This window comes from Periophthalmus magnuspinnatus, chromosome 16, assembly GCF_009829125.3.
Source record: "Periophthalmus magnuspinnatus isolate fPerMag1 chromosome 16, fPerMag1.2.pri, whole genome shotgun sequence".
In the NCBI taxonomy this organism is placed as follows: Eukaryota; Metazoa; Chordata; class Actinopteri; order Gobiiformes; family Gobiidae; genus Periophthalmus; species Periophthalmus magnuspinnatus.
In genome coordinates, this window is record NC_047141.1 from 22,784,148 (window position 1) to 22,811,230 (window position 27,083).

Below are 27,083 nucleotides of genomic sequence, written 5' to 3' on the forward strand. Positions count from 1 at the left end.
AGTTCTGTGTCTAACAACAGGGATTTCTCAGTGAGACAACCATAACCTGAGAACACCCATGCATGCTGAATGAAGTACTGATATTTACATACTATTTATATATAGTACATCATCTACTTGACTTAAGGGTTTCTCTTCTGGGGATGCCACAGCAAATGATCACCTTTTGAGTATAGGCATTTACATTCAGTATCAGTTAGAGGTATTGTATGCTGTATGTCAGATGTTTTTTCCTTGGACTGGCATGAAGACATCGCCACATTTGATGATCAGAGGCGTTACCTACACTGTTGTTGGTTAAAAAAATAAATAAAAAAAACCAAAAACAACTTTATTTTGAAAAAGAGTTTGGAGCTATAAAGATTAGTTCATCACAAATTACAGTAAGTCTTTGTTCATGTTTTCCTAAGGCTAATTGAGGTGTAATTATTATAAGTGTTACTGCATTTTGTGACTCCAACTAGATAGAGTGTAGAGTTACATTTGCAGCTATATAATATTTCACATACATCTGACACACAAGGCTGCGTATAAGAAAGCATTATGAGTGTCAAAGAGCTGTGGAGACACTTGTGACAGGGGATATAGCACAAACTGATAAAACTGTAGCAGCCCTGACAGAGACAAGCACAACAGAAATGCCACATAGAAATTGGGCCATGCATTATTAAGTGTTTGAGACTTCTAAGCATGTGTTGGGAGCCATGTACCTCAAAACAGACAGATTAGAGCGAATCACAGGCACACTGCTGTATGTGAATGATAACAAGTGAGCAATGTGACATGCTATAGAGGCATGGGGGACTATACAAGTTATTCCACTTTATACGCCTCATATGTTAATAATTCAGTCCGTCGACAACAGTTGAAACACTTGAGACTTTAGCTCATTTATTTAACATTTGGGTTGGTAGTGGCAAAGCTTTTATGAAAAAAACCTGTAGTATCTGTTATACTCCTTCACTGAAGTAACAGTTTTTCATCATACATAATAACAGAATAAAACTTCAAAAATATATACTGTCAATATCTATCATTCAAAAATAAATACTTTAAAATGACGGTATCAAATAACCTTCTTAAACCTTCTTGTACAAATCTGCTGTTTGAAAAATAAGTTTACCTTTAAAGGTAGGTTTTTTTTTTACAGAAGATGATGAAACAGAAGTGTATGATAAATTATGTCCATAATATTATAAACACAACTTGAAACTACACAACTTTTCTGATTGAACATCGACTGCCTGCTTGTTTTTGCTGAAATATTGCTTTGTGTGGAATGTTCCACAGTATGGCATTAAACTTCACTAGAACCAAGGGGACAAACCGGTGACACCACCAGGTCAAGTTACAGGTCAGATCTGTGGAGATCTGAGCACACTCACAGTCAGAATGCATGTTTTAAACATGCATTCTGACTGTGAGTGAACCAGTTGCACCTATAATTTAAAAAATGGTAGATAGAGTTTAATTCTATACTGCAGAACATTCCAGCCACAGCAATAAATAATGACCCTGCTGGCAGACCTCTCCCCCACCAGAAAAGTTACATAGTAAACATTTAAACAAGATACAGCAGCAGGTCTAAGCTGTGGTAATGACAATGAAAAAAAAAGTAATGAGCTTTTCAAGAAACAAAAATCTGACAGCGAAATTAAAGAAATACATTCACAAAAGTATCAACTGTTTGGTTTGTCTTCGTTCTGAAAAATCATTCTGAGTCCTACAAGGAATAGATGAAAACCCGGCTTCATTGTAGCAGGCCTGTGCCAGCACTTCTTTGATGTCAGTGTGCTCTCTGTGGTGTCAAATCCTCTTCTTGTTCACAGTTATTCATCAGTACAGTTTCTCCACAATGAAGGCCAAAATGGCGGCTGCCAGAGCAAGGCCAATTCCCAGCTTTGTCAGTGCGTCCCGATCAACACTGTAACAGCCAAACAGCGAGACGGAGACACCAGCAGAGGACGAAGACAGAGCAGCGGGACTGTGGACGCCATTGGCCATCTGCTCCTGTTGGGGAGGGACAGGCAGGCAGCAGATAATTAGAGAGAGATTAAGAGAAGTAGGGTTTTATTATTGTCTCAACACTACATAATAGGACAATTTTGGACTAGCTGGGGATAAGGGCTGTTAGATATGCTATACAGTCCCGCAGTGTCCAGTTAGTACCAATCAAATGAATTACTATTACCACACTCAAAATAATAGGGATTAAGAAACCATGTGACAGTGCTTACCCAATAACCACAGCTCTGTATGTGGTTTCGATAACAGTAAACTTGTTCAGCAGAATCAAGACACTATTTGAGCTTGTATAGTTTTCATATTAAACTATAAAAATGACATTTGCGTAGCAGTTACACAGTATTGTATAGGTGCAATCATAAAAACAAAAACAGAAAAAATGTGTCCAACTTTAGCTACATTTTTGGTTAACTGAGGCGTTATTATAGCAGTTGAAATGATGGTTGGGGCCCTTACTTTGTCATCAAGTCATTATGAGCTGTATAATTGGATTATTTTGTCACCAAAACCAAGTCAATCCAATTCTTCCATTAGTATTGAATATGCTGTACTATCACCCGCCACAACGCTGCTTGAAATCTGAATTAGAACACAAATTTATATTCATCTTCCTATATCCCCATACGTTTGCATTATCTGTGTTCATTTTCTCTGTGAACTGAAGCTATAGGCTAAATCCGGGGGTTATGGATTTGGCATGCAGCCAGGGGCCAATCATGCAAATATACAAATCACACAAGGAAACATGACGTGCCTTGCTGGAAGTACATGTTGTGTAAGCTGCTCTGAAAACAGCTTCGTTAAGAGAGGCTGAGGTTTTCCTAGAGGCCAAGGAGGCACTATAACAACAGAGCAGGTCGATAATGGACATGTCTGGCCTTCACCCTCTCCCTGATCATAATTCTCTTTGATTATACATTTATTTTGTTGTGTTTTATGTAGAGAAGAAAGCCTCTTTTCATCCAACTATTAGACAAATTGAAAAGGGTGAAGTAACACCTGTTAACATTTGAGTGTGGAGTGCCCATCGATTGGGTGACCTTGAGCTGGTTAGTGCTCGTCTGACAGTCAGTAAAATGTCTTATCACCATAAAGGCAGATTATGTATGGCGCTATTGAGCAATTGATCAGCAGTCTTCTATAATAACCTTTCATCTGAGCCACAGGGGAGTGCCAAGAAATGTTTGGGCAGCTCCCATCGACTTCCAGATTCTTCATTCATCTGCCTTATTTACACACACTTCAACTGTACTGTTTATTTGGATTTCTTCAGATACTCCCAGAGTGGCCTTCAGAAAGTAGCAGAGGCCTGAAACACTCGATGGTAAAGGTGAGTATTAAAGAAACTCATACTAAAAGTAAAATTACCAACAAAGATTGGTGGCATTCAAATTTAAGAATTTGATTTAAAAAAAAATAAATAAAAAATAATAAATGTTGAACCTGATAAATATTTTTGTTCCACATGGGGACTACAAACCTACCATATTAACTGTATTGTCTTTTCTACCAAACCATATCAAAAATCCATGGTTAAAACATCTGCATTTCATCAGCTGAACAGCAAATTGTAGCATAAAATTATGACTTGCCCTTCACCTTAATTTTACCTATAGGCAATGTTGTAATGTCAAATGAATGCAAGCTATTGTGTAATGACCTAGGACAATATAAAATTATACACATAAAAATATAAATATAAAATAGAATGTAGTAGTAGCTCTGATAGTAGTAACTCTCTTGTTTACATGATTTAATTCACTCAGTTTGAGAAAGTTCCACTGTAAAAAAAAAGAATATGCTTACAAAGCCAAGATTAGTATGGAGTGCACTTTTGACCAGTGAGCTCACAGTTAAATGATGAGCGACACCTACCTGAGTGCAGTATGTATACTATTCTAGAGTGGACGCCCACACATGTTTGAGGGCTGTGTGTCGCAGCAGCTGCACAGCGTCTGTCTCTGCCTCTCCCTCCCTGTTCTGTGGATAGGAACACTACCTCAACACCCACTCCTCCAATGCTGTAGCTCAATGCTTCCTCTGTTACCGCACACAATAGAATAAGGATCCTATGTCAGACTACGCCTACATGACACGTCCTTAAGTCCCTTACAGTTACTTGGCTCACTAAGTGTTGGCTGACACATTTGCTTACCGCGACAATAATCACCTGACTGCATAATGGTGAAAATGATATGCAACGTTTTGTCCTGAGAACATTTGTTCTACAGTCACAGCTCTGGTGAACAGGGGTACCTAAGTAAGGTCACAACTTAATGTGGTACTTGAGTTTTGATTATAATTATTAGTAAACAACTGTCAGCTCTGTCAATCAAATGTCAAGAAGGTTAATGTCATGCTCGCTGGTGCAGTGGTTTATGGCTCTCAGTGTACAAAGGTGTAGCAAGTTAGACTCCCAGCCCCAACACTGCGCTAAACGCTCTCTCCCCATTTTATACTATCTATGGGTTTCAAGTTTTCAAAATGGCACCTCTAAACAGGATTCAGAAGCTCATGACTATCTTTCTCATCTAAAAAAAATCTTGTGGGACAGGTCAAAAACATCTTTAAAAGAGAAAAGAAAATGTATGCAATTCTTATTCATCTCAATACCATCAAAAACAACCATGTGGCACAGCAGAGTAGTTACCGCTTACTCTGAGAACAGAGGTTGTGGGTTCAATCCCAATGCTGCTAGCTACTGTTACATCATAGAAAAAAATAACATGTCAGCAGAAAGGGAAAATGTGGGTTCCCTATGGGTATTGTGGCTGTTGCAGTCAATTTATTTGTTAACACACAACTTCTAATTGAACCAAGTGAACAAATAAAACTGTCAATGTACATCTCTAGTAAGTGTTAACCCTGCAACTGACTCCTCGGGGTTAGTACTAGATACCCTATTCACTTTACTCCGGAAAATGCCGTGGGCGCTGCCATTGTCATTCAGGTTGTATTATTTTGCATGGGACTGCCAATCTTGACAGCAAATATAGGGACTACAAAGGTGTTTTAAAACCTCCCAGGGAACTGATGCATTGTTGACTTGCTGGTGCACATGAACACTGAACATTTAACACAAATGAACCTACTTTATATCTCTATTTTAGTGTCAAAAGTTTAGTCACATTTATGGCAAAAGTGGGCAGCATAAGGTCAATCGGCCTTATACTGTAGTTTATTGAGTTAGATTTGGGACCTCACCAGAATAAAGATTAGAAAGGAAAGAACATGTATTATTTGGTTACAAAAATATATTTCTATACAATTTCTAAAGCTGCATTTTCCTACATAGAGAAACATAAAAATACCAATAGTAAAAACCTTATTGTAAATGCCCTACATACTGCACCGCCAAAACTGAATTGCACTGAATTATTTACAGACAAGACAGATCAATAAAGAGGAAGAGAAAACAATAAGAAGCGCATACGCTGACCTAAATGAAAAAGTTATTTCTCCAACCAATACATTTCTTTCTATGACAGTGGATCGGCTTTTTGTCTATGGGTCTGTTTCTCACGGCAGGTGTCTTCACAGCGGGGTGCCAGGAAAGAGACTGAATAGTCACATCTAAAATCTATTACTGGTGTGGAGGATAAGTGAAAATCCAAGTGCCAGTGGGCGCATGTCAGCACAGTGGGAGAGAGAGCAGTGGAGAGGGGCGAAGTGGCCAAACTCGGAAGAAATGAGAAAAGTAGTACGAGCAGAGAACAAGGGCCAGGAGAAGAGGCGAGCAACGTGCTTATCAATGATAGTTCACCTCCCGCTAGCCGCCATGCTGTGTCTGTGCATATGCCGGTGAGGAGGAGAGGAGCTTTTGTGAATAAGCGCAGTGTGGGAGTTTGTGTGCAGGTCTAGGCAGTGATGCTGGATAATGCTTGCCTTTCTGTTCACAGCGGTGGAGGAGAGCAAAATAATCCTCCTGGAAAACAATCTAACACCAAGCAGAGGTGCAGAGTGGATCCAGCACACAGGTATTTGGACACTCAGATATGCTTTATAACTGTGTCCAAATATGAGGGACAATATTTTGCAAAAAACAGCTGTGGCTAGCCACGTCATGATAACTACTTTATTGACTTATGGTTCAAAAAGGTCATCGGAGAAGAACGTGGTGAGCCAGTATTTACTGCATGTACATTTTCTTTCCGCTAATGAATAAATATATACATTTTTCTTGTAGTATGATAACATTTAAGGGTCACATACGAGTCAAGAGTCACAAGATACCCCATACATTTCCTATTTTAAATTCTACACAATCTTTCTGGAACCCCCTACTTAAGCAGCCTTCGAAAAGTTTATTTACAAATTTGTAACTTCTTTAAGCAAAATGTAATTCAAATATATGATTAATTCTTTGATGACTTTTGCCATTTATTTAACGCAGCTCATGTTTTAAATTAATATTGCACAATTACAAAAGGGTTTATATTTTTGAAAATAGAATAACAGCAGTGACGTCGCGTGACTATATTACTATGCAAATATGTTTCAACCTATTCAGAAAAGGTCCACATTTTCGATTTTACTCTCAAAACAACTTTTAGTATTGATTAGTATATCTAGATATTGATTTTTTGACAATCCTAAATAGTAGTGTTTGTATTAGATATATTTTAGAAACATATTCGCATACTAATGGAGTTGCAACAAAACAAAAATAAATGCAGCAAATGAAAAAGATATCACTTGACACAATCTTGGATATAAGCAGAACATATGGTCAATGCTGTGTATATATAAAACACAGCAGCCAACAAGTCTCTGCAGCCTTCACAGATGTTGGCGAGATGTGGAGAAAATTGCCTGCTTGAAATTCCCATTACGCCTCCTGGAGCAGTTCTGAAGTCTTCCACTCAGAAAATGCTGAGAAATGTATTATGAGTACAACTATGCCTGCCTCTTTTATTTCTGTTCCTTATGGTAAATATATGTGCAATAGTCCTGTGAGCCAATACACCAGCCACAATGTGCTAGACAATGGTAAATATGAATATACATACACTACATACAATATGAATACACATACAAATTATTGCAGAGGAATGTTTTTTATTAAATCCATTTTAGTATGGGTTTTTTTTTCAGCCCCAAGACTAGATTAGATGAACAAGTTGGGTGAAGTAGGACAACTTGTGTAAAGGAAGAATAGAAAAATTACACTATATACTGGGCAACAACTATATAGCATGACAAGACAAAATGTAATCCAAAAGAAAAACTACAATACAGAACACACACAACTAAATTAGCCTTAAAAATTGATAAAAAAAAAAAAAAAGAATAAATAAAACTCACCAGTTTGAGAAATACTTGAACACAATGGTAATGTTTATAAATATGTTTCAAAGTGCAGTTTTTTAGCAGTGTTGTCACAAAAATTCACAATTCAAAACAAAATATTTTATCTTTTGAATGGCCGAAAGTACGCAAAATGGCGCCTATTCACAGGAAACCGAAACCCATGCATAAAATAAGATTTACCAAAAGATTTTCACAGTAGCCACGTTACATGTATGTGCTTAAAAGGGGTTGAGGACATTTGAAACCTTGCACCATTGTAAGTACACCACACATGACAATGTAATTCTATGTGACATGATGGGAAAGCATCCTGAAAATAGACATGACTGATATTCTGATGGCCTATCATTTTCCCCTTTGTTACAGTAAGTTTGGTTCATCAGTGTACACGAAGCATAGGCCGTGTAATACACTTTGACATGCTAAATGAAGTGCTTAAAATAGCAGCTGCTGTTCTGAAGGGAAAACAAATCATTTGCTACTACAGTAAACACAGTCACCAAAAGGCCAAGTAAAACCTTTTGACATTGTGATTCAAAACTTTAAAAATAGATTTGAGAGGATTAAATGTATGCTGATCAAAAAAGACAAGATAATCTTTTTTAGTTTTATTTTATTCATTTCTGACAATACATCTGACGACATGTGAGAGTATAATGCAACACGAAGGCAACAATGGAATGGAGCTGCAGCAGGTTTCAATTGTTTGGGGTGAATGTGGATTTTGTTGCTACATTATACTTATGAGTATCCGTGTGTTTTTGACGCCTTGTGTGCAGAGCCATGTCTGTAACATGCCTGCGGGCGAGTAGGAGTCTGCCAGGCACACCAGGGGAGCCGCACATCTGTGGAGCCTGCATATATTAACTATATTTGTGTGCTATGTTTTACTAATGAAACATCCAGTCTCAGAGCCACTGTGTGTTTATGCGGCCGCATGATGAAAAGTAATAGCAATCCCATTTTCCAGAGCTCGTGCTAAAACCCAAATGGAATTGTTATTGACCACGCAAACCTGTATGTTTTGTGAATTTCTCTTTGCGGCGCCCTTGATTCATCCAAATGGAGCACACACAGATAGATTAAAAATGAATGGGCTGAGATGAGTGAGCGGACGATGACTGAAATGATGAAATACTACAAAGAGAAGACACCAGAGAGCACAAGGCGAAACAAAACACTATTTATTTTATTTTTATATAAAATGTGATATATTATTGCCAAATCAAAGATGCACATTTCTGTATCACAAAAACCTAAAAATAGTATTGATTGCAACATTAATTAAATTCTTGTCTAAACCTTGATTTTGTTGCAATCAATATTATGCTGCTTCATAGTCTTGGGTATGTAGGTAGTAGGTATGTATCTGATTTATATGTCTTACAAATAACAAAAAAACTAAACTAAATAATTTTAAATTATGTGTGGTAGTTTTCCTTTTTATCTAAAAAAACCCTTTATATTTAGATGCAGACAGTACACAGCCATCTTATTTTTATCTCAAGAGTTGATTGTGCAAAATATTTGCAATGGGGCAGAACGAACTTTGTTCAAATACATGGAAAACAGTCTGGAACATAAATACATAGATTAAAGCAATTATTTTTTTCAACATTGATTTCATATGCATAGCCCTAGCGTAAGGCTGAATTGCTATTCAGTCAATCTACAGTCATGTGGGGACATTGTTCACTACCATTTCGAGTCTATAGCTCTTCTATCTGCTATTCTGTCTTTTACACCAACTGTCAATTTGTTGAGCAGCTGAGGTGTATACTCCCCGTCTCTTAGAGAAAGTATGCTGTGAAAAGAGCTGATTATTGAATGACACTCAAGATCTCTTTTTGTCTCATGATCTTCCCCTGCCTTCTACCTTCATAGCTTTTTTTTTTCTTACTGAGCCCCTTCTCTTCTATCATTTAATTTCATCTGAGGAGAGAGGTACTGGTGAAGTTACTTTTCCCTTTACCCGTGCTGCTGAGTGCTTTCTGGGCTTTTGTGTGGTGCTAAAAAGACTCATTACTGGCCTTCCCTCCCTCTGAGGAAAGTGGCATTTCTGTAAATGAAGGGCACACGGGTGAGGAGCAGTGAGAGAGAAAGCAAGGAGCCAAAAAATGGAAGATGTCAATACAAGCAATGTCTCTATCCTCGCTCTCTAAAAACCTTGGTCTTGTTTGAAAATGGCAAAAACAAGTATTTCAATCAACATGTCATTCTAGGGAAGAAAAATGTGGGAGGACAAAATGGAAAATAACAGCAATAAAAAATAAATCAATGATAAAATGCATGCCATAGTGGTATAGTGGACATAGCAGAGTGAAATATGTCAAAATTATAGTTGAGGCTACTCTAGACTAACTTGGGCGGCAATATGTAATTTTAAAGGTATAATAAATTTGATATTCAAAAAAGTAGTTTGCCGTGCAATTCACACACACACAAAAAAAAAAAATTATAATAATAATAAAATAAATAAATAAATAACATATAATAATAATAGTAATCAATATTCAGTCATTTCTATTGTTAATTATATACTTTTAGATTAAGAGGTCCACAACCAATGTCAGTAAAAGCATGTGGTGTGGAGCAGAGTTTGGAGGAAGAAATGTGACAATTTTTAATGAGACAAAATAAAATTTAATCAAAAAATGTGATTGATATGAGGGTGAAAAAAAAAAAAATCATAAACATTTCGTCACTCAATCAATCCCGCTGAGTCTACATTCTCCATGTCTCCATGTACGTTTGATCCACCAGCTGTGTAAATCTTCGTCATCATGTGTAACATCAGTTTATCATAATCCAACCATACATTTTCATGCGCACCCATCGACAGCACTCACACGCACTTATGGTATATAGGCCATTGTGGCATGTTATAAATCTATCTGTCCACATCTACGTCTGCATTTTCACACATCCTTGAAAATGTGTGGCATTGCACATCTCCAATCTATGAATCTATTTATATTTGACACAAGTATTAAAGTCATTCTCAGGCTTCTATCACCTTTTTCCCCCAAGTACTCTTTATATGAGCTTGAACTGATGGTTTGGAAGAGTAAGGCAACTTCTTTCACTATGGAAATATTTCTGTTTTTGTCACAGAAAAAACGTGATCCTATTAACTACAAGTAAATAATAAATACTAATACAATTTTTTGAAAGATGCCACATGCAAGTCCAATTAGGTGCTCAAGATGTTTTCTCTAGAACTTACTTACAGCATCATTCTAATTTACTATACATTTAAAGATACATAGGGATCACCAAATTGTTTTCTGTCTAGCAATCTACCACCTGTCCATCTCTGATACTTCACATAACTCATTGAAAACCTCTAATTCCATGTTTGTTTGTTTTTTTTTGTTTTTTTACCAATTTCTAAAATAATCCATGCTCTTAAGATCAAGGAAAAACTCAAGCGCTTCAGTTTCGTAACCTACTTTTTTTTGCTTTGTGCCTCAATATGCATAACACTAGACCGTTCTTGCTATTATAACCAATAATACTTGCTTTTCATTACAACTTAGACTTACATCTGTTCATCTATCAAACCTTACTTCACCTTTGTAAAATATGTTTTCTTCTCCAAAGTGATTGTTACACAGGCTTAGCGCTTCATCCCTGTAGTTTTTCCAACTTCCTTTGAATTTTGTATGCAACAGCTCTGGCTTCTTCTCATGCTGCTCCTCACATGGACTCCCCTCTCATGGCTCAGGCCTTGTGTTTTTCTCTGCACCAAAAGCCTGTAATTATAGACCTCTGTGCTGTAACATGGGGGTGAGTCTCTTTCGGCCTGGTCTTAATCACTCATTCATCTCACACACTCACACATATTGAGCTCAGTGTGAGGTGGACCCATGCAGCGCCTCATAGAAAATAGATGGTCTTCAAATATGTATAGGCCAACCACCCATGTCTCTTGTATGTGTATGTGTGTGTGTGTGTGTGCATTTTCCACCACTGTATATCTAGGAGAATACTTAAAGAGAGATGTTGGCATTCGCGAGCGCCACTACTTCTTCTTCATAGGCCTGGATGCTTATCATAAAGACAGAGCTGGGTTGCACATCTGTCAAGGACATCCTATGCTCCGGAGGGCTCTTGTGTAAGCAGGCCAAGTGTATACAGCAGCAGCGAGAGTGGGTTTCCATGCCATTGGGTCATCTATTAACACTGGGCTCTTCTCAAGTGCCACTCTGCTGTTATTAGAGGCCTGTCGATGTGGGTCAGAAGGACTTGGGGATTTACACATGCTCTGCAGTAGTACTAGAGATCACTTCATCTAACAATATGTTAATTGGACATATGTATTTGCGTGCAGGGACTTGCTTTAATACATTTAGAAGCAATCAGGGAACATCAAGGAATGAAATTAGACAGCAACCCTACTTGAAAATTGAAAAACACTGCTAACCGTAACAAAAATAACAATTAAGGGAATCTTTGGCAACACACTGAAACATAAATTGAGTGTTTACTAGCAGCATGTGGTAGCTAATGGCTTTGAGAAGAAGTTCATAGGATAAAATCAGCAGAAGCTCACTTACTACATGACTATATTCATGCAGTAAGAAAATGGTAATCTAGATGTACACACATAAAATCCTGATTTATTTTGTAAAGCCAAGATCACGATTTTGATTTCATTACGATTCACACAGTTAGTATCTTTCTGTGCCATTAGGGAGGTAACGCCAGAAGCTGCTTTAGAGATTTCACACTCCACTGATTGGTTAAATCTACCTGTCACTCACTCAGAGTATGACGGAGGCTGATCAATAGGAGTGGGAGGCTAAAAGGTCTGGGTCTAACCATAGTGCTACATTACATACATACAACAGGAAAACAACATAACAATCTCATCAAAATAGGATCAGACTGCAATTTGATTTATCATCGCCACACTGTCCAGCCCTAATTAATAATATTAATCGATGAAAGTTTCTAAAGTTATCTAAGGCAAAGCAACTATCACCATCTATCTTAAACTTCTGCACAGCTCAGTAAACTGCTCGATAAATCAGACACAACTACTTTTTGAAGACTGCAGTAGAACTTTAGTCTGCAAAGTGACGTATTGCTTGTCTCGCTGTGAAATGTTTCCCTTCTTTTTATCTTATTTTCCTCAATCCTTTCCTCTTTTCTTAGTGTGGGTTTTCCCTTTGCCAGTGTCCCTACCGCTTACGTGCGTGTCTATGTGCGCCCTCCTCTCTCCCTCTCCTCTGACAGTAAAGGCTGATGGAGTGTGAAATTAGAAAGTGTATCATATTCTGCTCTGTGGCTCCATGTCCTGAGCTATAAGCTACAGCTAGTCAGAGTGAAAAATAACACGCAGTCAAACAGATACATTAACACGCTGTTTGTGTGTGCATGGCCTCGTATCACTTACAATATGAGGATGCAAAACCACTATATGGCACTATATGGAAAATACAAGTATATATTGTGTAATGCATGTGTTCAATGCATTTGTGAAGGAATAGTGCAGATTTGTGTGGTTTTAACAGGAATAAGTATTTTGGAAACCTATGGAAGTCATAAATATGCAGATACAAAAAGACTATATGGCATTATATAGCAAATAGAAGTATATACTGTGTAATGTATATGTATTCAATGTATGGAATAACACAGATTAGTTTTGTTTTAATAGGAATAAGCCTAATGGAAACCTCTGAAAGTCAATTTACTGTCCCCTAATCGCACAGAAACGTGTGTGTGTGTGTGGCAGGGATGAAGACTGGGGCAGTTTAGTCAGCCACGGCTTATCTTAAATTACTTATCTTATGCTTGATACACTGCTGCTTTTTCACAGGCAGCGGAAACAAGCAGGGATTAAAAATGTGGCGAGATGCACAACCTCTCACACACTTTTCATCTGTTAACCACACTAAATTAGAATAGGCCAGTGTAAACAGAAGTATTTTATAATTCTGATAAGGACAGTGAGAGCCTGAGAGATGGAGAGGAGGTCTGCGTCTTATCTGGAAACGATTCACTGGAATAAATGTGCCCTGATAGACACATGTGCACTCAAAATGCACTCGCCGACATAAAACACAGGAAAATGCGCCTACACACAAGCTTAATTATATATAAAAAGAGAAAGAGGGGGAAACAATTTCACCATTAATGCACAGTTTTCCCTTGAAGAAGATCGGTCAGATTTCAAAAGAAAGAAAAACAGTGGAAATGGTGGTGTAAGGCTAGTGCACAAACTGTACTGTAAACACAAAAAAGGTGGAAATGAGAATAAAAAGCCACTTTTACCTAATGCAATCAAATAAAACTCGAGAAAATGTGGCTAGAAAAATGACTAATATTCTTGGTAATCATGCGACTGGCTGATTTGATGGAAAACACTTACAGCCCAAGTGTGTGTGATTACCTGTGAGAGACCAGAGACTTGTCCCTTCTGAAGTGGCTCTGCGATGGACGGAGTGAAAGGTTTGCTGTCCTCGACCGGACGGCCTTTCAGAAAGTGTTTTCCTGCTTCGTAAATGTCCACCTCAATCATCTTCCCTTTGAACTCTGACCTTTTGGGCACCAGCACCTGCACACAGGGAGGAACACATCCACGAGTGTCACTGCACATTTTAAGAGAGCTAATTAGAGCCATGATGGCCATTGAAGCAGTAGAGTAGAGCCGGCAGTATTTTAGTCAAGTGAGAAAAGTGGTGATACTGAAATGTGTTTTATTTAGTTTCATTTTACTATGAATAACTGAACTAAACTTCTGTATGCGGTCCAACACACCCATCAAATCAGCTTTACAAACCAATGCTTACTCACATCTGTCAACTATATTTTCAATTAACTTTTACTGAAAACAGCTCTCCCTAATGTGCCGCACATATTGTTATTTAGCCGCTCACTGGCTGCTAACAACAACACTGAGCTGAATGTCTCGAGCTCCATTTGAGGAGGCCCTGAAGGTCAAAAAGTATGGCAACAGCTGTGAGATAAAACCAGCGGGATTTGATGGTTTGTCTTATTATTTCACCATGGCAACTATAAATCTTGTCTGATCACAGCAGGAAAGAAAAGGAAACAAAGAGTTGTAATTACGGCTTAGTGTGAAATGGAATTTGTTCCTAACGTCTTATGCCTGTAAATAAAGATCATATGCAAATGCTGTTCTTTTGAAAACAACTTTCAAACTCACCACAAAGTTGTCTCGCCGTGCGACAATGAAAAGTATGCAAAGTCAAAGAGCTGATTTCCTCTTGTGATTCTGCTGTTGCTTCTTGAGAGTCAACATTTACATACACACTGGTGTCTAAATGTCTGAGAGGCAGATTGCTCTGTATATTTACACAGCATATTCGGACTACGCTCACAGCCTGATTAAGCCCTCAGAGCAAGATTATAATATGAGCTGTCAGAATTGACTGATACACTTTTCTCCTTGTGTTCTACTGCATTTGGTAAACTGTATAGTAAACTGTATTGTTCAAACATTAATCTATGTTATACAATGAGGCAATGTGGATACTGTGCATTAAAATAAACCAAAATACCTGCACTTAAAAACCAAATAATACATATGAAAAAAGCAAATTGTCTCATTCAAAACCATTTTACATAGCTTCCCTTTTTGCAGAGTTTTGCTTCTCTACATAAATCAAAATAACAAGACGGAATAGAGGGATTAATTACTGCAAATCTATCCAAGATGCTGAGCAGGTCTTCTTTTTGTCTGCCCCTTGGACAAGCAGCACTGCAGTGGGAGGAAGATTGGCAGCAGAGTAGTAACCTCGGAGCATGCTGGGGGATTTTAAGTCTAAACCAAGTGTGCTTAAGTGTGGCGGCTGCACGCTGACTCAGATCGTGTGGTGGTCTGGCTAACCATTACACAACTCGGCAGGGCTAAGCTACTGACTGGGCAGGGGGACGGTCAGTGACCTGGTGTGCTGGAGTTACCGCTGTGCTGGTGCAAATAAGCCTGGATCAGTGCTAATCTGTCAGAATGGGTTTAGAATATGAGAGCATGAGAGGAGATGGTCAGAACACAGCCAACGCTACACAGCTGCCTAATCAACACACCTGCTGACCACTGGGCGAGAGCGCTTCGAAGCTCTGGTGCAAAGGCAGGTCTTTGGGATGTGGAGCTGAGGGCTGTTCATTGCCCATTACAAGCTGATTAAATGATAAAAGAGCTTGTCTGAATTCATTGGAAACACCTCTTCCTGCCTCGCACACCCCTCTCGTGCTCGCTCACAGGTGGGCTGGCCGCCGATTACAGCCGTCAGGATAGATATTATGTGATGGTAGAAAAAGTGAAACTAGGCCATTTGTTCCTGCTCACCTCTCTGCTTCACCCAGCACTTTTTGTACCAACGCTTTTCCTTCCCTCAGTCCCCTCCCTCCCCTCCCTGCTCCTCCTCCAGCAGTTCTATCCTGCTACTCTTCCACTTCTCTCCTGACCTTTGACTTTTTCATTTTTTTCCCCGACTCGACTTAATTTCACAAACCACCCACTCCTCTGCACGAAACAATTTGTTCTTTTTTTACTTTTACTCTTCTTTGTCTTGCCAGATTTCTTCTCCTGTCAGTCTGTAAAACTATCAAACTGCCTTGTGATTCAAAATGTAGCTCTTAGTTTAGTTAGTTGTTGCTGGAAGAATAAAAATCTGAATTAAAATAGTTTACAGTTGCAGGCACTCTGTACATTACATTAGCCCATTCACCTCTGCTCTTTCAGACACATAAACCTGTGTCTTGCCCAAGGACACTTGCACTATTTATGTGATTAGATGCAGACAGGAAGAATCCCGTCACCTTCTGGTATAGGACAATCTACTGTAGCTAAGATAAGCTAAGCCTCATAAACTCTCTCACCAATTTGAAGTTAATATTGTAATTGCCTGTTAAGTCTATGGTTACTACTGGTTTGCAAGGCATTTGCCACATTGTGAAAAAAATCATCTGTCCTTTACGTAATGAAACCAATACTTTAAGGGCTGTATTAAATCAAAGGTACACGATGACATTGCCTGGTAGGCAGTCAGTTACCTACTTGACACCATGTAGAAGATATTGCTTTGCTTGGAATATCCCAGCATATGTCATTAAATGTATCTCCATGGAGACAAGCAAGTGATGCCACAAGGCCATGATACAGTCAGCTCTGTGGAGAGCCAATGCCACTTACAGTAAGAAGAACGCAAGATTTTCAAGGTATTTTTTTTTTAGCAATACCAACACCCGCGATTGGAAAAATGCACATACCAAACTGGCACATTTCAGGCAATGCTAAAACAGTTCCAAGGGGAATGCAGACGGTTAAAAACAGTTACGTAGTGTACCTTAAATTATACTTAAATTCATAATATTCTTATGAGTTCAGTTCATAGTCTTAACAGGAAGTCAGATTTATAGCAGAAGCACACGGCTGCCTATATACAGTACCTGACACAATGATGGAAGGATATACGACTACACTACATATGAACATACTGTATTACTTGCTTTATGTTTTCCCTCACGTGTTGTCAAATTGTGATTTAGAGGAACATGCCTAAAGCTTGTCCAAAAAGACAACATAAAATATGCCACTAAACTCTCCTCTTGAGTCCAGTTCCAGGGTTACAAGCTCGTGTACAGGCAGCAGCATGCTCTCAGCGCATACGCACGCACCGGGTGACACTAAGTTTATAGCCTGCAGAAGGAGGTCCTGAGAGGAGGAGAGCGGAGGAGGAGAGCAAACTAGAAGGGAGGAAAAAATATTACCATCCCCTGCCCTGCCCGCTAATAAAAAGCATAACTTCAAACATGTTTCTGATGATGGTTAAAGCAGTAGGAAATTGATTTATTTGAAGATGTTTTAAAGTGAATTTTCACAGGTTGAGAGCAGGTCTTTGAAGCCATGGTGGTGTGTAGGTGAGCAGCTGTGTGCGAGCCGCTGCCTATGTGTAGGATGGAATGTTCATGTCTTTAGGGCCGACCTTAATGTTACTAGTGGGAAAAAAGTACTTCTGCTATCAGCCGCCAAAATGCTCTCATGACCACCGCAGGCTGTGTGTATGTGCGTATATAGGGGTTTGTGTGATAACCTACTTTACTCAATACAAGCTTAAGCCCTGACACCTGCTGTGAGTGTGCCTGTGACATGCAGAGCAAAGCGTCTGATCTGATTCACTAAGTGTGAAAATGAGGAACGACTTGGATCGGCTTCAAAATATTTATCACATGCAGATTAATTTACAGCTCCTTCATTGTATGTTATCTGTGGAGCGCCATCCAAGACAACTATTTTGGTATTCCATTCACGCGCTGGTGTCAAAAAACATCCGTCAGGAAAGCATACCCAGAACGGCAAATATTTAAGTCGCAATATCTGCTGCCAAGTATTCAATACGGAGGAATTCTGGAGAGTGATTTGGTTAGATCTGAGGCAATGAATATGTTATGAATCCTACCTGCTCGTAGTATTTGTTGTGCGCAACATAGAACTGGGCATCAAATGACTCCTCTGTCACCAGCACATGTTGCCTCTCGCCAACCTGTAGAAAGAGCACATTATGAACCTTTATGAACAAATATCAAAAACATCAACATTAGTTATCAAAGGACAAATCAAGAGGCTGTGTGCTCAAATATGTGGCCATCTGTCAGAGAATATACTTATCCATATGCTATATAAACCATGCATATGAACAAAGGGGACTGCTCACACCTGTTAATACACAGGAGTACATTTATGTTCAATGTATTAATGCCATTACTGCATGTGTACAAATTAGGCCTTGTTGAAAAGTTTCCATTCAAAACAAGCCGTCTTGGCCATACATTATTTTCCAATTCACCAGGACTCAAATTCAATCAAACTTTTGCTCTTTCTTTCTCATGTTTTTCTGTTAGTGCAGCTCACCATTTAATTATAATTTCAAGGTTTTGTGCCACTTGAGTTTTGTGCTTTGCAGTGAAGATAGTGAGCACTATTCAGCGGTGGTCCTTACAAATAGAGAAAGCTGAATAAAAGGAAAAATTACAAGGCTATACAGGATGCAATTCAAATGCCTGCGGAACACAGTCTATTCAGGACATCAGAAAATCAAATGCTACAACAAGGCTCCCAAATCAAATTGGTTACAGGGCTTAAAAGGAAAGTTTGTGCTTTGAATGAAATGTGTTGTTAAGGACAACGTGTCTGAGAAGCTTATTTTCTCCTTTGTTCTCTGCATAAAAACACACACTATCTTTACTATTTATTCTGGCGGTACATGGCTGGATCAGTGCTCATTTCATTTCCCACTGCTCTGGATGAAGGAAGTCAATATAATGTTCTTAGTTTGGCCTAAAGCTGCACATTGAATAATGGTAGTAGTGTAGTCATATAATGAATCACTAAACAAAGTTTGGATCTGAACCAGCAGAGGGGAAAATAGTGCTGCAGGATAATAAGAATGTGTGTTACAGTTATAAGGGCTTTGCTGTGGGCCCTATAGACATCACCATTTACATTCTTCTACGTAGTTTAAAGTACAACTATTCTGTACATGCTGACTGACCAATCTTAAGCAATAAGCAATAAACCGTAGCCTCAGAAGTAAAGGCTGCCATGCATTGCTTAAGGTGTTTCCATTTGTGCAGACTCTTCTTTCTTCGCCATATTTCTTAGGCCTCCTGCCTCCTGTATATCTCAGGGCATTCTCTTTGTTGTTCACACCTCTCCTGCTTCTGTCTCTTTTTATAGACAGACTAAGTGCATATGAGTGGAGAGAGACAGACACCTGCAGAGGCATGCTGACTGCCTGACTCACCCTCACAATCACCACCTTCTTTTCACAAAGGTAAACTGAATGGACAGGAGGAGGGGAAAAGAATGAAAGAGAGAGTGAGAGAGAGAGAGTCTGATACTGTGAAATCCAAATTAAGGACTGAAGGTTATAGTTGGCCACAAACGGACCAAAGGTGCAATGGTTTTGATCACTCATCATCCAAATCAACTCAACATGAACATGCTGAGTGCAAACATGGATCACAGAGAATACTAAACAGTGTTTGCATACAAAGAGTTGTTTATTTACTTTGCTGCAATGGGGCTGACTTCCCATGATGCTCTGCAAATCCACTACAGATTTGTGGGATCATGAGTTTAATTGATAATTAATCCACATAACAACAACCACAATGAGACTACTATGGGTTCACATTATGGAAATTGCAGACACAACCAGTGAGGCTGTATGTTAAATGCATCGTCTGGGGTAAATGCTTATTTCACTTTTCTCTTACTACTGGCCATAGGACACAAAATGCATCACAGTGATCCAAATTTGGTCATTTCACAAATCAAACTGGTAAATTTTGGACAATTCTTAACATAGTATTAAATAGACTTTAAAATGTGTTATAAATCATTTTGTAAAACATTTGTATGTGACAAGCGCATGGGCACACGAGAACGGCTTCTACACTTCCTATTCATCCTGTTCACAAATGACCCAAATCCTAAAAGCATGAAACTTGAATTTAACTTATTTAAGCACATCAGGCAGATGGCACCTTTACTAAAAGAATAATTAAAGTCTAAAAAAGCTTTAACAAAAAATCAATAGTAACTTATGGCTGCTGCTAATGCATGCAAAGAAGCAAGACAGACCTTTACGACCAATCAAAAACTTTGATCTTTGTGGGTATAAGGAAATCATGTTTAGCTAGCAGTAGATTTCATTTAAGCTGAGTCCCCATTATGTCTATAGAAAAAGATTGGATATGATATTTTAATTTTATCAATGATGTCCAACTGCAATCAGTAATGTGTGATTTACTCATAACTGAATAGAGTTGCGATATAACTCAAATAATGGTTAAGTGCCATGTGGATAAACTACAAAGACAAAATGCTAGCTTTTAATGTGTGAGAATTTCAACCATAAAATAAACAGAGCAGAAGTCCTTCAGAGTTGTTCAGACCAGACGTAAACACTTAAGACAGACAAGTGGGCCAGGCAGGTCTGAATACACGCGGCTTCTATAAAGAGGAGATAATGGGGACACAAGGACGATTACTAATCAGCCATCAGTTAAGACATCCTCAAAGACCATGCATGAGGATTAGGCTGTGCGCTGGCATTTTAAGTATAGCTACTAACATACAGTATCAAGGGTTAGAAACAAAAAATACTTGTTTAGATTGCTCAATGAACTACACAGTTTAAAGATGTTGAATAAAAAACACAATTAAAGATAAAAACCTAAACTACTAAGGCTAACAATTCACTGAATAATAGCAATTGTTACTGCCGTGGTTGGTACTGTTGCTACAAAAATGCTATAAAATACTGCTCCAAGTTAGTCTTTGAACAAAAAAAGTACAAAAAATGGCTACCTACGTAAGTAATTTGAATATTATTTGTAATAGTAAGTTGTGGTAAGATTTGCTGAAGTATTTGCATACCTCCTAACATACATTGCAGACTGAGGGTCAAAAGTACAGTCATGAGAACATATGTGCTTATAAAACTCTTGTAAATCGTCTGTGAACCAAGAAACAACACTGGTAAATTGTTGCCATGCTAGCTAGCAGGGGAATGACAGTATAGCTCTGCTCAAGTGTTTAAAAACTCATCACTAAAGCAACATACTAAACTATAACTGGATCTCTAAAATCACTGAACTAGTTGTTTTTTTAAACATTTTTAAGATTCCCATAAGGCCTCATCTTTAGTGCTTTCCCTTTTTACTATGCTATTGTAACAACGTCTTTAACTACAAATTATATTTCTCCCATAAAATGCAATACAACATTATGTAAAGATGGACTCTGTAATGTTTTATATAGTGTATATTGGGCCACAATCTTTAGGGCAGGATTTAACCTGGACTAGTGTGGCCTTCATTGTACCACAGCTGATACTTTCCTTTATTTTGTATGTGAATGCACTACTTTAACTGGTATAATGTGAACGCACTATAACTGCTACAATAATTCAGCAACATATGGCATAATAAATATAGCCTAATTTAATTTTGATTTTGTAAAATTGAACAACGGCCATTATGCCAGTCTAACAGTGACAACTCTGCATTCATCAGCATAATTAATTCTGGACATGGCGAACATGTGTATACACTAACAAACACTCAGAGACACACGAGTACAACAGGCGTCTCTTTAGGCTACTTTAATAGCAATTACGCTGATATACCTTCCTGAATACACACAGGACCGCTGCTCTGTATGTGTGTGACTGCAGGCTATACACTGTACTAATGCTTTCTTGGCAACTGCAGCCTTCCCTTCTCCCTCCCGCTCGCCCGCTCCAGCTCCTGAACGAGTGTGCCAGAACTGAGCACTGTGCACCTGCGTTAAATCTACAACACCCCCGGGGGCTCAACGAAACACCCTCAAAGTTCACGGTGCTGTTCTTCCAAGAGAGCTAAAAGTTTAACAAGAAGAATCAAGAGGAGAAGCAGCGAGGGTAAACAAAGCCACAATCTAATTACGTTGGAACAAAACTGGGAGGAAATGTGTCAAACCAGTGCGATTTTACGTCTCGAGTTCAGGCTGCGGTTGTGGTTAAAGGCAGTGCAGTGTAAAGACGTTTAATGGATGTCGTCATCTGGGATTATGGAAGGCTGACTTTAATTATTGTGGGGCAAAAGAACTCCGGCATATACACAAATTACTAACAGATTGAGCTACTTGGGGAAAAGAAGGAAGAAGTTTGTGGTAGATGCGTGGCAAAGTTTTTACTATAGCAAAACAAATATTAAACTAAACATTTTTTATTGTGAAGCCTCAGTGTCAGTGGTGTTTTTGACTAGAGAAAGCCCATATTCGGATTAGGCTATCATAACGATATTGACTCCACCAAAATTGTCCCTGGTCAAGAGAAACTAATTCAATAAAATAAAATGAGCTTTTTCATAGTGAGTTTTGGAGAGCCACATTTGACAGTTCTACTAATTAGTTCAAATTAAAATCACTTATGAAGAACATCTCTGCAGTACTAGGCGATGTCTAAATTTTTTCTTATGTTTTCTAAGTTACATTCAGAGAACCATGTCAGCATTTTGGTAAGTATTAAATTATATAACAAGATAAAAATCAATGAAGACCTTTACTTTTAAAATATGGATTAAGAATATTTTCATTTGCTCAAATCATGCTGAAAACAGCTGGACTAATTAACCAGCATGCCTCACTCTGGCCACCCCCCTGCTGCTCTGTGAAACCACTTTCTCCTCTCATGTTTTAACCAGCATACATATGATATCCTTCCAACTTTATCCACATGCATTTCAATGTGCAGGTCAGTGTGAGTTGATCTGGAAACCGCTCTTATCAAAGAGTAACTGTGCATTTGATTGACCTGCCACAAGAGAATCAAGTGTTGTTAGTTTTATAGAGCCTTATCCCTCAATACTGAGTTACCAAGTTTGATTTTATAAGCTCTTCTTTTCAAAACAGGTGCTGAATTTAAAACCCATCACTGGACACTCTATTAAAAAGTAGGCTGGCCATCGCTATCTGCCAGAAGAGAACAACACCATATAAAATGTATTTATAAGGGACTACTTGATAGACTGCCTGAATATCTCACTTGCTTGTTGAACTTTGATACGGGAATTTTTAACACAAGATCATGATTGTCCAAGTCTAAAAACTGGCCACACTAGAGCAGAAATGGGAAAAACAGCTTTTGGTTATTTTGCTTCTCAAAAATGGAATACATTTCAAGGACATGCAAAACTGGATACATTGGTGCCACAAATGCACTTTAATAGTCTGGTGATAAACATTTATAAATCACACCTGCACCTGTTTTTAACTTTCTAAATGGACTTATGTAGATGTTTATTTTGTTGGTTTTTGTTTATATTTTTCTGTATTTTAACAGGGCAAGTCTGGGTAAAGATAAATGAAAAATTAATTAATAAAGCAGTTGATATAGAAATGGCATAATGTCAGTAATCATGACTAATAGTGAAAACATTTCTTCTAACTTCTAATAATCAAAACACTACAATTTGGCACTGACACTCCTACCCTGGACAATGATGAGTTACATGGCAAAAAAGCAACAACTTTAGATGTTTATGCTATAAGGGGGCATTACATTAACTTCTTGCATAACCTTAAGCAAAACCAAATATCTTAAGTTAAATATCTTAAGTTAAAACCAGGTAATCAATCCCATAAGGTCTACACAAAGTAGGAGTGACAGTATACACATTTTATTTCCCACAATGAAATTAATGCTCACCTAAAATGCAGACACCCACTTGCATTCATACATTCATTCATTACAAGGGGCAATTTAGAGACCAAAACTCAACGTTTACGTGTGTATTTCTGATACATATATTTATTGTTCAGCTGTAAATGCAGTCAAAGCTAAAGGTTAGCTCAAACTGGACAACCCCATTCTAAGGTCAAAGATAAGAATCAAAGCCTAGTTTTTCACAGCTCAAACCAAGTACTAACAGCCTCCTTTGACCATGCCCAATCACAAGGCTAAAAACACACATGACCACACAGCCCCACATGTGATTGCCTCATCAATTTGATCCAAGCAGCACAAAGCCAGGCCGGGCCCAGCGCAATGACAGAGCTAGTTTGTCAGAGCAGACAGATAGATGTCTCTCTTACACATGCACACACATACGGCCTGTCAGAAGTGCCCCACGGCTCTGCTCCGCCTCAGATGCTTGAATGAATTACATCAAAATAGAGACATGGCAGAAAACACGCCATAAAGACTAACAAAATATGTACTATGAAATATACACAAAACATATAGGCTTGGAATAACTATGCCCTACAAGGAAAATCCGACGTGTTTGAAACTCAGACCATTTGGGAGTTCTTATAATGAGCTTTAAAATGCTCCAGAGATTTGTCAGATGCCTAGAAATTTGAGTCTTTTCTCAGTGCTTTTGCATCAAACCAGACTATAATCCAAAATAGACTCATCTAGTTCAATGAAATCAGCATTCATTGTGTCACCTGCCATTAAAACACATAAACCTCAAATAAAAACAGCCATTGGCCAATATAGTAGGCCATGTATAGTAATGTCCTATATACAGTTCTGACTTATTATTTTACCTTAAGCTGGAATGGTTTCAAATGATATCATATCTCACTTGCTACAAATTGCAAATATTCTGCGTGTGTGTTTGCATTGAGGCTTAGGGGCTTGTTTTAAAAAGTACTCATTTGCGGGTGCCAGCGAGTGTGCGCGCATGTGGGTGCATGGGGGGATTTTGGGGAGGCTGGTAGACCAAGCCCCTTTGGCATTGTACTGACTACGTGTCTGCGATATGCAACAGCAGCATCCATCTTAGCCTCAGCTGTGATTGTCAGCCTGATTGTCCGTTCTGTCCCTGCGGAGCCCGAGGCCTTGGTGTGTGTAATGTGGCGGTGTAGGAGTCTTTTTAGTGTGACAAAAGGGGCCAAGGCAGGAGGGAAAGGGTGCTCTATACATCCAACATTAATCTGTGATTGCAGCCACAGTTAATGCCTTGGCAAAATTGGCGCATGATTATGATTATCACTGGCAGCCACACCTGAAGACACAACAAATCATACATGCATAAGAAGCCCTATCAGTGTGCACGTCTGATTGCTGTTCCAGGCGAGCCCTCCAGTTGTTCTATTAGTAGCATTGAAATGTATGGATGTGTTTCGATAAGCTGGAAAAAAAACAGGAGCGCAGAGGTCATCCTGGTGGCTCTACAGGATAAGGACGAGGCAAAGCTGCTGCGTGACCTATGGTGCATGTCCTAACTGTGTCCTGCCAACACAGACAAATGGATAAATATAAAGAAAAGGGTAAACATGATTCAAATACATGTTTGTTGACTGGAAAGGGAGATTATGATGAATACATAACATTAGACAACAGCCAAATGCAGTACCAGTTGTGTACAAAAAGTAAATAAATATGAATATAAAACCAAACAATACAACTTCACTAGACATCAAAACTAGACGTCAAAAAACACATTTGCAAGGGTGTGTTGATGACAAACCAGAAAAAAGAGATGCAAAATGAATGGCTGCTTTGCAATTCCTCTAAAATGACAAAATGCATGTCAAAATAAACTTGAAAATACAGTATATATAGAGAGAATTGTCTGTAATATTGTCTTACGTTTATGACACTATATAATTTACAAATCCTCAAAATATTATGAAAAATACACATATAGAAATGCCTCACAATGTGTAATTAGAAGCATACAATTATCATTCTATACAAGCCCGGCTAAGATATAGTTTCAGATGTCTTTAAAAGCTCTGTTCTTTTGTATTTGTGAGACTATAGAGTCGGCAGTGTGTCAAGCAATGTCAAGGAAGGCCCTAATAACTGTCATTATGCACACTGTCCGAGGTTGTGCGTCCAATTATGACCCACTCCTCCTGTTTTTCCCTCTCTTGTTTCTGCAAAATACTGGCCCTGCTCTGAAGTGCCTTGTGCTGTATTCACTCTTAGCCAATCAACATCTCCATTCCTTTCACAGGCTAACCATTCCACCTATTTGTATGCGTGTGTCCTCTTCATCTGGCCCAATGACGGTACATTCTGTAGTGGTGCAATGATGGACTGTCAAGTACCGTGCTGTTTTTCTCTCTCAGCCTCACTCAGGTACCCAAGGACAGAAAACAATGAGCGAGCCAAGGACAGAGAGGAGAGCAAACAAAGCATTGGGAAGGCTTGATTTCCTTTATGAATTAGATTTTCTTCATACAGGTGCATTAGAATTCTTCCTTTCCACTTTGGCTTTATTACACAGTAACCACAGGCAACTGCAAAAGAGAAAAATACAAGACCAAAGCAATTGTGAAGATGTAGAATAGGAACATAGGAACAGAAAGTAAGGCCTTAGAATGTGTTTAGAGGTCACTCTAATCAAAGAGACAGAGATGGAGATACATTGACCAACATTTCTAAAAGTGCATTTTACATTGAACAATCTTGCAGCAAACAAAGGCATGTTATTATTTCCAGTGAACAGTTATGAAATATTACTTCTGTTTCACTTGTATAAAAATTATATAAATTATGGTCAAGATGTAGTAAGTTTTATGAGAAGAGAGTGCAGCTATAACTTTGTAAAGCCTTGGGCTATTACTGGTGCAGTATATATGCAGGACAGCAGAGAGTTGGAAAGCGCTGACACTCCACATCATATGAATGTATAAAAGGTCATGCGGCAAGGGAGGCATAAAGCACACACACATAGTGCGCTCCCTACAGGGAAATCTGCCTCGTAGTGACAAAAGCAACATGTATGTGCTCAGCACTTCAGCACAAAACTGTGAAACCAAAAAGACAATATAGTGAACCAAACAAGAGAAAGACTGCTGTGTCCACAGGGCTTCACTGTCTGCTGCCTTATATCTGTTCTCACATCTGTGTACTCACAGTACAGGGTCTTATATCATAGAATATCCACTGTAAGAGAGATTCACTTTAATTGGTATTTCACAACATTGACATTTCAATACATTTGTATCTGTAAAGTGAAACTTGAAAAAAAAAAAAAAGCTTTTTATTTAAAAAATAGTACAGTAATACAGTAATTGTCAACCTGTGTCCACTTCAGAGTGGCAGTTCACAGGACTATGATGCATGATTGCATAAATATGTAATGGCACTTGTGTTTCACGTAGCTGAACCCTGACTGTATGGGGTTAATGTGGTCTGGCTGTTGTGTGGCCAGAGGCTCACTACAGTTGACAAGTGAACAGTGAGACATGCATGCCTATTAGCCAA

General features: G+C 38.6%; 1 protein-coding gene across 1 annotated transcript in view; it reads right to left on the reverse strand.

Annotated features, from left to right (window-relative positions):
• Positions 1 to 865: 865 nt before the first annotated feature.
• cdkal1 (CDK5 regulatory subunit associated protein 1-like 1) overlaps positions 866 to 27,083 on the reverse strand; it is a 144,870-nt gene continuing 118,652 nt past the window's right edge. The window contains exons 13-15 of the mRNA XM_033980910.2: positions 17,769 to 17,852; positions 13,736 to 13,900; positions 866 to 2,010 (exon numbers count right to left, since the gene is read on the reverse strand). Coding sequence (XP_033836801.1) covers positions 1,837 to 2,010; positions 13,736 to 13,900; positions 17,769 to 17,852 — 423 coding nt within the window. The 3' untranslated portion in view covers positions 866 to 1,836. The remainder of the gene's footprint in view (positions 2,011 to 13,735; positions 13,901 to 17,768; positions 17,853 to 27,083) is intronic.